The sequence below is a fragment of the Dipteris shenzhenensis genome, chromosome 22 (genome assembly GCF_047967505.1).
Source record: "Dipteris shenzhenensis isolate YYH24624 ecotype China chromosome 22, Dip_SZ_1.0, whole genome shotgun sequence".
Lineage (NCBI taxonomy): Eukaryota > Viridiplantae > Streptophyta > Polypodiopsida > Gleicheniales > Dipteridaceae > Dipteris > Dipteris shenzhenensis.
This window is the reverse complement of record NC_141617.1, coordinates 29,912,118-29,925,641: the sequence shown is the minus strand read 5'-3', so window position 1 is coordinate 29,925,641 and position 13,524 is coordinate 29,912,118. Positions and strand designations below refer to the sequence as shown.

The following is a 13,524-nucleotide window of genomic DNA, read 5'->3' as shown; positions in this document are numbered from 1 at the left end:
AACCAGGTCCTTCTTGCCACTGCCTGGTATATTGCCTCCTATTGGTGCTTTCATAGAGGATGCATTGGGCAACTCCGATCGTTGGTACAAAACTTCCTTAGTCTTGACCTTGGCATGGGGGTACTAGTGGTGTACTAGGATTGGATGCAGGCAGAGGCCAAGTGTTGGCTCTGGTAGTGGAAAAGTGTAAGCGAAACGTGCCCCCTTGTTGTAAAGCAATTATTTCCATTTTCACAAGAATTAAATAAATGTTGAATGGGGCTAGTGGATGCCTCATGTGATGTTTCATTGAGTAGGGGCATTCTAGCCTCCATCCAATTATTCTCAGTTTATTTCTAAGTGTTTTTCAGTGGTAATTAATTAATGGAAGTGATTGGGAATGATGTAATGTGGTCGTAAAAGGAATGAATGCTACGATAGTTATAGTTTACTACCCTTTACTTAACTGAAGTCGGTTTCAACCCTATACCATTGGCTTGCCTTGCCATCTAGGCTGAGACTGAATGCATTAACCATTTCTAGGTCTTCAAGAGCACCGAATTCTTTATATATTTGCTCAAATCTCTCCACTTGGGAGACCAGATCTCCTTCCCCGATAAAATTAGTTATTAGCTTGGATATGGCTATGGGTCGAATCCTAGAGGGATTGGTGATTGCAATGCTAGAAATACAAGCAAAGTCGAGGATGGAATGGTCCCCCTTCCTAGTGCGTCCACCAAGATGTGCATTGCCTCATCCGATAGCAGCGTTTGGGAAGCTTGAGGAGGCATCACTGTTGTGGGCCTAATAGGACATAGAAGCAGAGCCTTAGGCCTTGCCCTGGTAGCGGGGTCCATTTGTTTACCAGTACCGATGTTGGGGCTATGAACCCCACTCCCTCGTACATTGGAGCCATGACTACGGGAGTAAACTATCCGACTCACCAAGGAAGCGGGTTACCAGGCATTTGCATGGGCGCTCCATGCATTGGTCTATAGGATGGGACTTGCAGGGGCACAGAGCCAGTGGCTTGTGAACTAACGATGAATGTTGGGGGCATTTGGAAGGTCTAGGGCTCATAAGGGGTTCCCCCTTGTAAGTCTCATGAGTTTCCAAGGCTAGAGGTCCCTCATCCACCGGTCTTCGTCTTCCATGCACTCTAAGTCAGGGTGCCTAGTGAAGACTGTGGGTCCTGAGTCCACAAAAATGGCCTTAGTCCATGCCTGTGGCTCAGGGACTAGCTATCTTGGCCCTCCCTTTCCGTGGGCATACTGGAAAAAGGGTTGTCCATTTTTGTTGAATCCGTTTGGCCTAACCATCCAAACATGTTGGATATAGTCCCCCTTAATCTATCGGCTATGGAAGGAGCAGGAGAATGGGGTGGAGCTATGCTAGTGTAGGTGGCCTCGGAGGCCCTCGGACTAGTTGGCTCTTGCATTTCCTCGTTCAAGCTCTCGGTCTCGTCTGAACTAGAGGGGTCAATACATCGAGGCCCTAACACTAAGTGAGAGCAAGGAATTGAACTCCCTATTGGAGCTGAACCAAAACTAGGACAAATGGTGTGTTGCAGGTAGTTTGAAATGCTGTCATGGGCTCAGGCTCCTTGGGCAAAACTTTCTCGAACCTCAAGTGCATGTATGAGATCCCTGCGAAGGTACACCCTAGTTCAAATTAAGATATATACTTCTATTAGAGAGTTTGTTCCTAGAGATATCCCTCTAGTTGGAGGGTTAGTTGTATGTCGTCGGGTTGGAGGGTTAGCCTTAAGGCAATGGATGGTGGATAGCAGATGACATGTGTCGGCGGGTTGGGTTAGGGTTGGTATGCTAGGTCAAAGGGTTAACATTAAAGCAATGGGTGGAAGGATAAATCAATCCAGCAAGATGGAAAGATAACAACGGTCATAGGGTTAACCACTAGCGAGATAGCTTACCTCGAAGGGATGATACTAGAATGGCACCGGTCAGAGGGATCGTGGTTAAGGCATTGGGTCAATGCTTGTTAGGCAGGTAGGATAGCAAACCTTGACACATGATAATTAAGGTGGGGGATTGGGTGAATGACAGTTGTCAAGTCGGTGAGATAGGGACTAATGTGATGAGTCAGCAAGATAGCGAGCTAAGGCAACGGGTCATCGGGATAGGAATTGTAAGGGAACACACAATCTTGCCGACTCTCTTCTGATGATTCTTCGTGGTTCTTCACAAACTGTTCTAGGTATGTGTGCATAGGGGGGCTGTTAAGGACCTAAACTACCTACCTCAAACAAAAAACATCATAACACACAAACAAGTGTTTTCTACAAGTTGGACTATCAAGCAACCAAAACCACTTCGAAATTCCACTCCAATCTTTGTTTTCAAGGGTTTTTAGTTGGATTTGACACTACAACCAGCTTAGCAATCATTCTAGCTACCTTCTTGTATAAACAAACAATAAAAAATAATAAAAAACAAGCCCAAATGCATGAAAATGGATTTATGGACAGAAAGTTAAAAAGTAAGCGTTTCTACTCTAAAATCACTCTTTCTTCACTCTTTTCCGCTCCTAATGTCCACTAATAGAGCCTAAGGACATGTGCAATGGGTTGTCTACAAGAGGAAGCTAAACAAACGCAAAAGCATACCTCGTATCTCTCCAAAAATGGTGCCAAAGATGTGGTCTAGCGGAGACACACGTGTCATGGGGATGTTGGAGGTGTCTTGAGACGGAGCTCCTCACTCCCCTGCTCCTTGTGGGAGCAATGCATAGTAAAGCCTTCACTCATGTCACTCGATTGCCTACCAGATCGTTGCTATGGGGTTTCCACCGAGAAGAAGGGGGTGAGAAAGAGAGAGGGGAGGGGGAGGGAAGAAGGGAAGGGGAGGGAAAAGGAGCAGGTGGTGAAGGGGGATCGTTGCTAACACCAAAAGCACACAAGGAGAGCAAGAAAACCTCAATCTCAACACATGAGCAAAAAGAGAGCTTTATTTCTCAAAGGTCACATACAACAATGAAGACCAAAGTCAACCACTTGGCCTTTTATACATGTCACCTTTTGAAGGGAGGCCAATCCTATTCCTTGTACCACTCTCTCACTTTTGTTACAACTACTTGGCCCATATGGTGCCAAGGCATATGCTTCTTCTCTCAACCTTGTCTCTATCTTCAAATGGCTCTTGTGTTATCCATTTACGAGATCCAAATGGCTCATGTGTTATCTTTGCCAATTTGACCGATCTCGACATCCACTTTGATAGTGAGCCATTTATGGCTCAAAACTCGTAGGGTTTGGATGTGCCACATCCATCAACATGCTCAATGGCTGTGAACAACGTCTTCATAGCAGGTAATCAATAACACTAGAAGTCACCATTGAATGCATCACAAATCAATCAATTCTAATGTTTTTTTTTCCAAAGAAAAAAAGCTTCTATTAATGCTTGAAAGATTTCATACAAGACAACAGCCCCGAAGGTGCTACATATGAAAAAATCAAAAAAGGCTGAAAGAAAAATTGGCTTAATTCTAGAGAAGCCCAGCTCACTACCTAGGGGATCTTGGGAATTGGGGCTAACAGCCAAGGGGGGGGACTTTACAACCAGTGAATCCCTTGTGGAGTGAAGATGTAGAAAACATATGCAAGCCAAGCCTTGCAGAAACGAGCACACCTCTCAATAGTCACCCTGGAGGCTGGCGTCCCACACTCCCGAGTGGACCGTAGAGTATAAATGATATCTTGCCAGATGGCAACCAAGGTAGCCAAGGGTAGAACCAGGTGCTCTCCCATCACGAGATTATATCGAGCCACCCAAATGTTCCAAGCCGTGATGCTGTGGCTACCACCTCCCAAACATTGTCTTCCCTAGGGGAAGGAGGAGCTAGGGTGTCAGGGGGGGCTACCTCGTGGAGTGCAATCCTCTGAATGCTATGACCTTGTATCCGATAGGTTGGGAAGATCTCATCAATCTGGAACGCGTGCCCTCCCTGTGTCAACCAAGCCACCATCCCCCAGGTGTAGTCTCTGTGAAGACTCTACATGCGTGTCATGATCCTGAGGGCTCTCATCCAAATCCTCACTGTGCTACAACAGCTCCATAGGCAGTGTGGGATAGTCTCCAGCAAGCCTTCGTGGGCTGCCAGCCAGAAGAAGTAAGAAATCTTTCTCGACCACACGCTAGATCACAACCGTGTCCAAAACCTGGGAGCGAACATCCTGGGGCACTCTCTAGGTCTCCCAGTGTCTCTCCCTCACGGAAGTCCATCTCAACAAATCCATCTAAAGTCTCCTACAAATCTGTGTGGTGTAGGAAAAGAAAGGCACCTCATCTATCGTCTCAGCTAGGCCGCCCCTGGAGGGCAAGAACCACTCCCAGGGTCCCACTAGACCTCCCTCAGGGGTCTACCCTCCCATAGCCAGAGGCGCCATCTAGAGGCATCTTGCTTTGAGATACTGGGAAGATCGATGTGCCACTCCTTCCCCAAGCATCCTACCACTCTGATCATCTGCGAGTGTATCCCATCAAGACTCCCATCCATCTTAGGGTCACTCCCAGTGAGGGGCCGCAATAGGCCTCTAGGTCCTACATGGAAGAAGCCAGGGTGTGTGCTGTCGCACTGCATCAAAATCCTCAAGGAAACACCAGTACGGGAAAACTGCCCTAGCCATTTGTTGTCTCTCCAAATGTGAAGTCCTTCCCACCACGACTCAGGAATGGCTAAGTCAATCTCGCCCATTTGCTGCCCTGCCCCTCTCAGATGCGCTAAGACCATCAAGCCTCATCTCTGCCTCCATAGGTAGTCTGCTCCAGTGACAAAAAGACCCTACTAGACCACTATCCAATTGTGCCCAACCAATGTGAGTCTGTTGCCCAAGCATACGTCCCTCCTGATCTCTGACCTCTGGGTGCCACATAAGGGGCTGACGCTCGAACTCCTCTCTGCATCTGGGGTGGAGCAAACCTCCTGCTAGTCTCTGCCATGAAGACTCCTCATCAGGGGGGAGCCCTTCCTCGTAAGGGGGGCCTCTGAGAAGATCCATCTATGTGAAGGCTGACACTATCCCCCAGTGCGTGGGGTGTTTCTCAGAAGCCCTCTCTGTAAGAGGAGCTTTCAAGACTCGGCACCTGGGGTGAGGCCACGAACCACTAGCTTGCCCAGAAGGGCCCTACCCTGCATCTCCAGATCAATGATACCCAAGCCTCCCACCACTGCCTGCATCATGATCACCGTCTGCCAAGCTACTTGGGCCCTAGCGTTCCTTGTGCCATCTGAACCTGCCCAGAGGCATATCTCAACAACTGTTTCACCTGAATGTGTGACAAGGCATCAACGCAAATCACCAGAAATGTTCAAATAGCCTCAAGGCATCAAACTGCAATCAATATGTTCCTCTAGCACCAACCAGGCATACCCTCTGTGACAGGGTACCTACCTATAGCCTGTGATGCCTAGAAAGAACTCCAAACAACAAAATGCAAAGCAACAAGCTTCCAAGATAGTAGAAGCAAACCAAAAGGAAGTAAGAATGTCCATACCCACTGTCCATGGAAGAGGGGCAAGCTTTTTTCTACACGTATCCTCTGCCCAAGCCTCTAAGGGTGTAGAGATGACTTCCACCCACCCAAGGGGAAAGAGAGAAAAAATGGGGATATAGATTTTGAGAGCTGAAAAGAGAGGGAAGAGTAAGGCTCACAGGTGTAGAAGCCGAAAAAAGTAGAGAGAAACTCCTCTGCAAAGAAAATGGGGATACATATTTTGAGAGCTGAAAAGAGAGGGAAGAGCAAGGCTCACGGGTGCATGCATGAGGGGTTGCCACATGGGCCCCTCATTAATGCTCTAACCCATCAAAACCAATGGAACATTGGTTTGCCCCTCACATTAAAATCCTAACCCTCTAAACCAATGAGACATTGGTTTCTCGTGGGCCTATCCACTGCATGTGCTTTTCTAACAGCTTTCTCTGAGTGAGAGAAATTCATACAAGCCAAATGTGGTCATGAAAGCTATCTTGTGCACATCCTTAGGCCGTATCCTGATATGATGGTAGCCACTCTTCAAATCTATGCAGTTAAACATTGCAGACCCCTCTAACCTATCCTAGATATCATCAAATCTTGGGTATCGTGAATATATTCTTAATGGTTATCTTATTCATATCCCTATAATCTATCCACATCCTCCATGAGCCATCCTTCTTTTGCACAAGCAAGACTGGGGAACAATATTGCAAGGAACTGGGCTGAATTAACCCCTTCTCCAGGAGATCCTTTACTTGATTCATTATCTCCTCCTATTGGGCTGCACTAACCCTATAAGGAGGTTTCTTTGGTGGCCTACTACCTAGAATTACATCTATGGCATGGTCCTCAGGTCATTCTGGGGGGGGGTAATTCTTGTGGTAGGGAGTCAGAGAAACATTCATGAAACTGAAAAAGGCAATCTATCCTTTCTTTATCCAGCTTAGAAAAATTAGAATTTTCTTCTGCTTGTTGTTTTTCAGTTGCAAAAACCAAGTATGCAAAAAGATGTTTTTTCATTGCATTTGAAATGGCTGAAGCCGATACAACTAGAATGGATTCTCCTTTCAATTTAGCATCCAAAACATGAGTCTTCCCTTGGTGAGTCAAAATTAGAGTTCTGTTTCTTGCATCCAAAAGTGCTCCCTTCCTGTGGTGCCAAGGTATACCCAGCAAAACATCACACCCATTTAGTGGCATAATGTAGAACTCCTCAGTGTCCATGTAGCTCTAAATGTGCATGCGAAGCTTCCTGATGATCGGTGTAGCTAGCTCACTGTGCCCCTAAGCAAGCCATATCTGTGTCACATAGTGGCCCCATCTCATCTGCCCTTATGCCCAATTTTCTAGCCAGCTTTGGCGATATAAAATTGGCTCTCGTGCCTAGATCAAAGAAGAATAAAGCGGTATGGTCACGTATTTTACCCCACGCTTTGCATAACTCCATGGCATCCACATCCTGTATGGCTCCAGTGGCATCTGGCAAAAGACCAGCAGTTGGTTTGGGCTTCTTACCGTGCTGGTCATCCCTCTTTTCTCCTTTATTCTCACTCTGATCCAACAAAGGAAATTTTCTCTTTTGGCATTCATGTTCTCGGTGGCCCTCTTCCTTGTATATGAAACATTTGTTGGCATCATAGAGGGCCTTCTTCTCTTCCTTTGACAATTTCTTTCGAGGTGATTCTCGCCTCTATCTACAACAAATCTAGACTTGATGGGCTGTTCAAATCTTTGAAAATGCTTGTGGCCTCCCTGCTTGCTGCCCCAAAACTTTTGTGCTTCTTGGTGGCTGCCCTTGAAGCTCGAAGTCTTCCCCTGCAATAGGGCATAAGCTGTCGTGGCATTTTCTATCAATTGGGACATATTAGAGCCTTTGGTTTTGGTGCAGTAGTCCCATATTTCCTTTGGCAGCCCACAACAATATTTCTCAATCTGTTCGGATAGCTCCACACGCTTGTAACAACTCACAGGCAGCAAAGACTTTCCCAAAAAAATATACTATACTCTTTGAGGTTCTTATAGCTTGTGGCATCCAGCTTATGCCATGCTCTCATTATATCCACTTTAAAAGTGGTGGTGAGCCAAGTAGATGAGAAAACTTGCTTGAAGTCAACCCAAGTATTAGGGGCTTTACCTTGCAAGAGCAAATTGGTCCACCATTGAAGTGCATTTCCCTTGAGGAATGTGGCTACCTTCCTGACCTTTGATGACTTCGTGGAGTTCCCACCATCATTTAGGCAGCATCAAATTGTTGCACAATGGTCAATGCTTTCAGCTAGTCATGAGTCCCAGAATGTCTCAAATTTTATAGCAACCCCATCGTCTTTGTAGTCTTTCAATTTACCCTTGGGTGCAATGTTACACCAGTGGCTGCAAATAAGGTTGTGGCATCATATGGCCCAACTCTGTGCATTATTGCTGACTCCCATAGCTGGATTGACCATTCCAGTTCCTATTCCCTGCATCTGTGGTATATTCATGGAACCACTCACATCATTCCTAACATCCCCATCTGCATTTCGGGCTACATCCTTATGTTTGCATACATCATGTTGGCATTTGCAACCGGCATACCTCCCACCATTTGTTACTGGAAATTTTGCATTCCAAGCTGAAAATTGCCCAAGTATGTACCATGCATACTAAGCCCTTCAGTGGAATGTCCCACCATTGCTTGAAAAACTAATCCTCCACCAAAATATCCTAGATGCATCATGGGCTGAGGGAGGACTTGCTGTCCTTGATTCATTGAATGAAAATTATTGGCAATACCCACTACAAGGGTGACTATGGGCATCTCTGGTGGCTATCCACTAAAAGATACATGCCGCTGAGTCTTCTTATGCTTCTTATGCTTCTTTTGAGCTGTCTTTTTCCCTCCAGAAGGAACAATGTTAGTAGGAGGAGTTTGCATAATGTCCATGAAAGTCAGTTGCAACTGTGACAAGGCTCCCATTACACTTTACATTCGCAATTGAAAAAGGGCATTGGGATCAAGCTCCTCTACCTCATCTATCTCATCCTGTGAGTCCTCAGTGGGCCTAACCTTTGGACCCCTCAATCCCTAGCATTTGGGCCTAGTAGGTGTAGGCGAAATTGGACTAAGGACTTCTAGGAAGCGAGTGCTTCCTCTAGGCCAATCCCCTTGGCCAAGGTGACCACGGAAGTAGCCAGGGGGTTAGCTACACATCAAATTTACATCCTTGTGACAAGGGCCCTAAGTCAAATGTGAGGCGTTGTGGAAAGCCTTCATTGTATGGTTCACTCCCAGTGGTGGTAACAAGTGGAGCCCAATCAATCAATTGTATGAGGTGAAACAGAAAGAGAATGAATCCCCTCGAGACTACATCGCTAGGATCAAACACCTTAATTCCTGTTGCTATAAGCTACCTGAGAGGATGAGCAACCAATGACTATTGCCATGCTTCCTCATCAGAATGGCAGACCCGAAGCTGCATGACCACTTAATGGTTATGAACCCCACTTCGTTCAACTCTATCGCAATGTAGCCATCCATATAAGAAATACCCCATTTACTCTCTCTTCTCTTCTTCTTCTTCTTCTTCTTCTCTCTCTCTCTCTCTCTCTCTCTCTCTGTGCTTGCAATTTGCCCCCTTTCCATGCACCATCTCGGGCAAGCCACATGAATGAAATTCATATCGTTTGTAGTTTTCATTATTACCTACTAGAGAGTCTTTTCTTTTCTCTCATTATATATACATGGGATTCAAAGATAATATGAGAGAATCCTGCCTCCACATGAATGTGGAGAACAAAAGGGCAAAGTGCAATTTGACTCTTTGTCCAACGTGGCTTCCACGTGGCTGTGTGCAGGCAGCAAAAGGCTGTGAATGCTGTGGTACGTTCTCTCGTCTCGCCGTCTCCTCCCGAGCCGATTTGTGTTGCAGGGGAGGCGGTTTCTGCTGAGCCGATTTGTGCAGGGGACGGGGTTCTGCTGAGCTCTTTTAAGGTGGACGTGCCATGCCCATCTTTGTCGAGAGTCCGGGAGAGAGAGAGAGAGAGAGAGGGATGAGAAGGGGTTGGCAATATGGAGAAACAAGGAGAGAGAGGAGGGAGGGGCGGACTCGTGTAGGAATGTGGGATATCTGGAAAGTTGACAGAGAGAGAGAGAGAGCACCCGGGTGGGAGGGCTTGATTGTAAGGTGAAGCTGCCAAGAGGAGGACGAGGACTATAGATAATGTGGGTTGTTGTGAACTCTTTGAATGAGAATGAGAATGAGAGAGCGAGAGAGCGAGAGAGAGCGCACAGATGATTTCGTTTGCTGTATATCATGATTCTCATACAAAATTTGGTCTCTGTGCAGATCGATCCTTCCATGGCGCTCTCTCCCCCCCCCCCTGCTTTGACATTCTTATTACCTTTGGGCGTCGATTGCAACTCATCAGCCAACTTTCCGGCTGAATCCATCTTCTCAACCCGTGAGACCCATCGGAGTTTTCAAAAAAGCGTGGGGCTTGCCATGCAACAGAAACGATCTTCCTCTCGTAGACCAGAATGTGCATACGGTTCTGTGACCATTTCCCCCGAAGCAAGCGTTCGGGATACAACTGTTGCCACTTTTGGGAGGTCTTTTTCCAACATACAAGGATCTCTACGGCGCAAGTTAGGAGTACCACTATCAATTTCTTGTAATCTCACCTTTGAGAGATGGAAATGGGAAATTCCCCCTTGTGGACACTGCGTTCCACTGCATGCATCGAGTCGTTCCATGTTTACGTCTGCAGATCACTCTAATACAGGAAATGCGGCGCTATTTTCTCTCCGCACAGCCACGAAGTACGGATTCTTTCAGGAAGTAGAAAAGGGCAGGCTATGTAAATGCAGCTCTGGTATTGGAGAGCTGGGAAGTGTAGTAGCCCTGGAATGGAAGCCTGCTCTTGACCATATTCTATTGATTTCAAGCATTGCACTTGCATATACTGCAGGTATTATCACCCCATCAGCTCCAACTACATTTGTCCGTTCTAATGGCATCACACAACGTCAAAAGAAGGCTCCATCGACCGTGGGTACAATACTTAATGAGTGAGTCAAACCTTAATCTTTTGATTGCTGAGAGAGTGTTTTTTTTTGGAAAAGTAAAGCCCACATTTTCGTGCATGCTTCTCCAAGCCTCGTACTCTTTCCATGTGCCTTGCTGCACTACTGCGAGTCTTGCCAGATAACGGAGCATCAAGTTTACTCTCCCTGAGAGTCTGTAACAGCCAGTTTGGGACTGTTTTTGCTGCATGTATGTCTGCAATTTCTTGCTGTACCACCTGTTCCACTGCCTGTGGAGGGCGTAAGACATCCTGTGGTGGAACTGAAGCATCTAGAGGTTGCTGTAAATTCTGATTTGCATCAGAAAAATCAGCAGGGGAACCCAAGGCAATGGGTAGCAACCCCTCAAAGACATCCTCTGAAGACGAAGGCATTTTAAATTCAGCCTGAGTGTGAGCTGAATTTTCAGAAAATATCACATCTCTACTTACTATGATCTTGCGTGTAGTAGGATTGTAGAGACGGTACCCCTTGCTTTCTGCACTGTATCCAACAAATATGCATTTGATGGCTTTATCTAACAATTTATGCCTAAATTCAACTAGCACATGTGCATAAGCAAGGCATCCAAAGACTCGGAAGTGATCCACTGAAGGCTTCCTGTCATTCCAGACCTCATAAGGAGTTTTTGTTTTTAAAGCCTTAGTGGGAGCCCGATTCAAAATGTAATTGGCACACATCAAACTCTCTAGCCAGAATTTATGAGGCATGTGTTTGCTTTTCAGCATACATCTGTCCATCTCCACGAGGGTTCTATTTTTCCTCTTAGCTTTGCCATTTTGCTGAGGGGTCAGCCTGACTGTGAGCTGATGCACAATACCCTTGCCTTTGAGAAAAGCATCAAATTCTGCAGATAGGTATTCCCCACCTCTATCCGTGCGCAATGTTTGTATCTTGAGTCCGGTTTCATTTTCAACCATGGCTGAAAAGTGTTTAAACACCGTGAACACTTCAGATTTCTTTTTCAGCCCATAAACCCAAGTAAAACTGGAGTAGTCATCAATAAATGTAACGAAGTACAGATGACCACCCAACGATGGAGTCCTCATGGGACCACAGACATCACTGTGTATAAGCCGTAATTTGCGGACAGCTTTAACTGAACCATCCTTCTTGAAGGGGAATCTATGCATCTTACCTAAAATGCACCCTTCACAGGCATGTGGAGGAGGTATCTCAAGAGGTGGCAATGCATCAACCATTGAAAACTTCTGAAGTGTCATCAAGCTGTTGTAATGCATGTGGCCATATCTGGCATGCCATAATTCTGCATTTTGCATGGCAGCTTTAGGGGTAGAAACTGCAAGAGCATGGGCTGCTCTTTTCTCAAAAATATCAAGCTGAAAAAGCCCACGCAGCAGAGTACCAGATAACCTTCAGGCATAGTCAGCTTCCCTATCTCGGACATCACATTTGTCATCCTCAAAGATGACCTGAAATCCCCCTCTGTTAAGAGTGGACACTGAAAGGAGATTTTTGGTTATGCCAGGCACATATAAGACATCTGAAAGTCTGAAAATTGAGCCATCAATGGCAGTGAGCTCAACCTCTCTTGTGCCACGTACTGAATATGATGAGTTGTTGGCACAAGTGACTTTCTTACCAACGGGAGGTGGATGCAAGGAAGTAAAAAGACACTTCCTAGAAGTGATGTGCTTGGATGCACCGCTGTCAAAATACCATGTGTTCAGTGTTTCATTAACACTGAAAGCAGATGCATCTGTAGAAGAGTCATAGCTGCAAGTCAAAAATGCATATGTATCATCACTGCAAGTGGCTGTACTATCCCGAGCATCTGGAACAGCCAACCTAGAATCTGAAATGCAAGATAAAAAGGCATAATCCTGTCCAACAAAGTTGGCTGCAGCATCCCCACTGTCAGATGCATGAGGAGCTGAATCTGAAACAGCCATACTTGAGCTGTTTTTCTTTTCTTTTGCAAGCCTTTTCCTGCATTCTGCTATGTGATGACCTGGCTTTTTGCAGTAGTGACAAAAACCCTTCTTCTTGGGCTTACTTGTGTTTAAACACCATGAACACTTCTGATTTGCGCTTCAGCCCAAAAACCCAAGTGAAATTAGAGTAATCATCAATAAAAGTAACAAAGTAGAGATGACCACCCAATGATGGAGTCCTCATGGGACCACTGACATCACTGTGTATAAGCTGTAATTTCCGGACAGCTTTAACTGAACCATCCTTTTTGAAGGGAAATCTATGCATCTTGCCTAAAATGCACCCTTCACAGGCATGTGGAGGAGGTATCTCAAGAGGTGGCAATGCATCAACCATCGAGTGCTTCTGAAGTGTCATCAAGCTGTTGTAATGCATGTGGCCATATCTGGCATGCCATAACTCTGCATTCTGCATGGCATCAGTAGGAGTAGAAACTGCAAGAGCATGGGCTGCTCTTTTCTCAAAAAGATCAAGCTGAAAAAGCCCACGCAGTAGAGTACCAGATAATCTCAAGGCATAATCATTTTCTCTGTCCCGGACAGCACATTTGTCATCCTCAAAGATGACCTGAAATAAATGACCTGAAATCCAGCCCTGTTAAGAGTGGACACTGAAAGGAGATTCTTGGTGATACCAGGCACATACAAGACATCTGAAAGTCTGAAAACTGAGCCATCAATGGCAGTAAGCTCAACTTCTCCTGTACCACGTACTGAATATGACGAGTTGTTGACACAAGTGACTTTCTTACCAACGGGAGGTGGATGCAAGGAAGTAAAGAGACACTTCCTAGAAGTGATATGCTTGGAGGCACCGCTGTCAAAATACCAAGTATTCAGTGTTTCATTGACATTGAAAGCTGATGCATCCGTGGAAGGATCATAACTGCAAGTCAAAAAGGCATATGTATCATCACTACAAGTGGCTGTACTATCGCGAGCATCTGGAGCAGCCAGCCTAGAATCTGAAATGCAAGATAAAAAGGCATAATCCTGTCCACAAAGTTGGCTGCAGCATCCCCACTGTCAG

At 45.8% G+C, this 13,524-nt stretch overlaps 2 protein-coding genes across 2 annotated transcripts in view; both read left to right on the top strand.

Annotated features, from left to right (window-relative positions):
• LOC147887970 (pentatricopeptide repeat-containing protein At1g06140, mitochondrial-like) overlaps nucleotides 1-13,524 on the top strand; it is a 197,711-nt gene that overhangs the window by 46,274 nt on the left and 137,913 nt on the right. The window lies entirely within an intron of this gene.
• The window catches only part of LOC147887972 (phosphoglycolate phosphatase), a 60,225-nt gene that overhangs the window by 6,676 nt on the left and 40,025 nt on the right, over nucleotides 1-13,524 (top strand). The window contains exons 4-5 of the mRNA XM_087393265.1: nucleotides 9,316-9,447; nucleotides 9,803-10,524. Coding sequence (XP_087249391.1) covers nucleotides 9,316-9,447; nucleotides 9,803-10,524 — 854 coding nt within the window. The remainder of the gene's footprint in view (nucleotides 1-9,315; nucleotides 9,448-9,802; nucleotides 10,525-13,524) is intronic.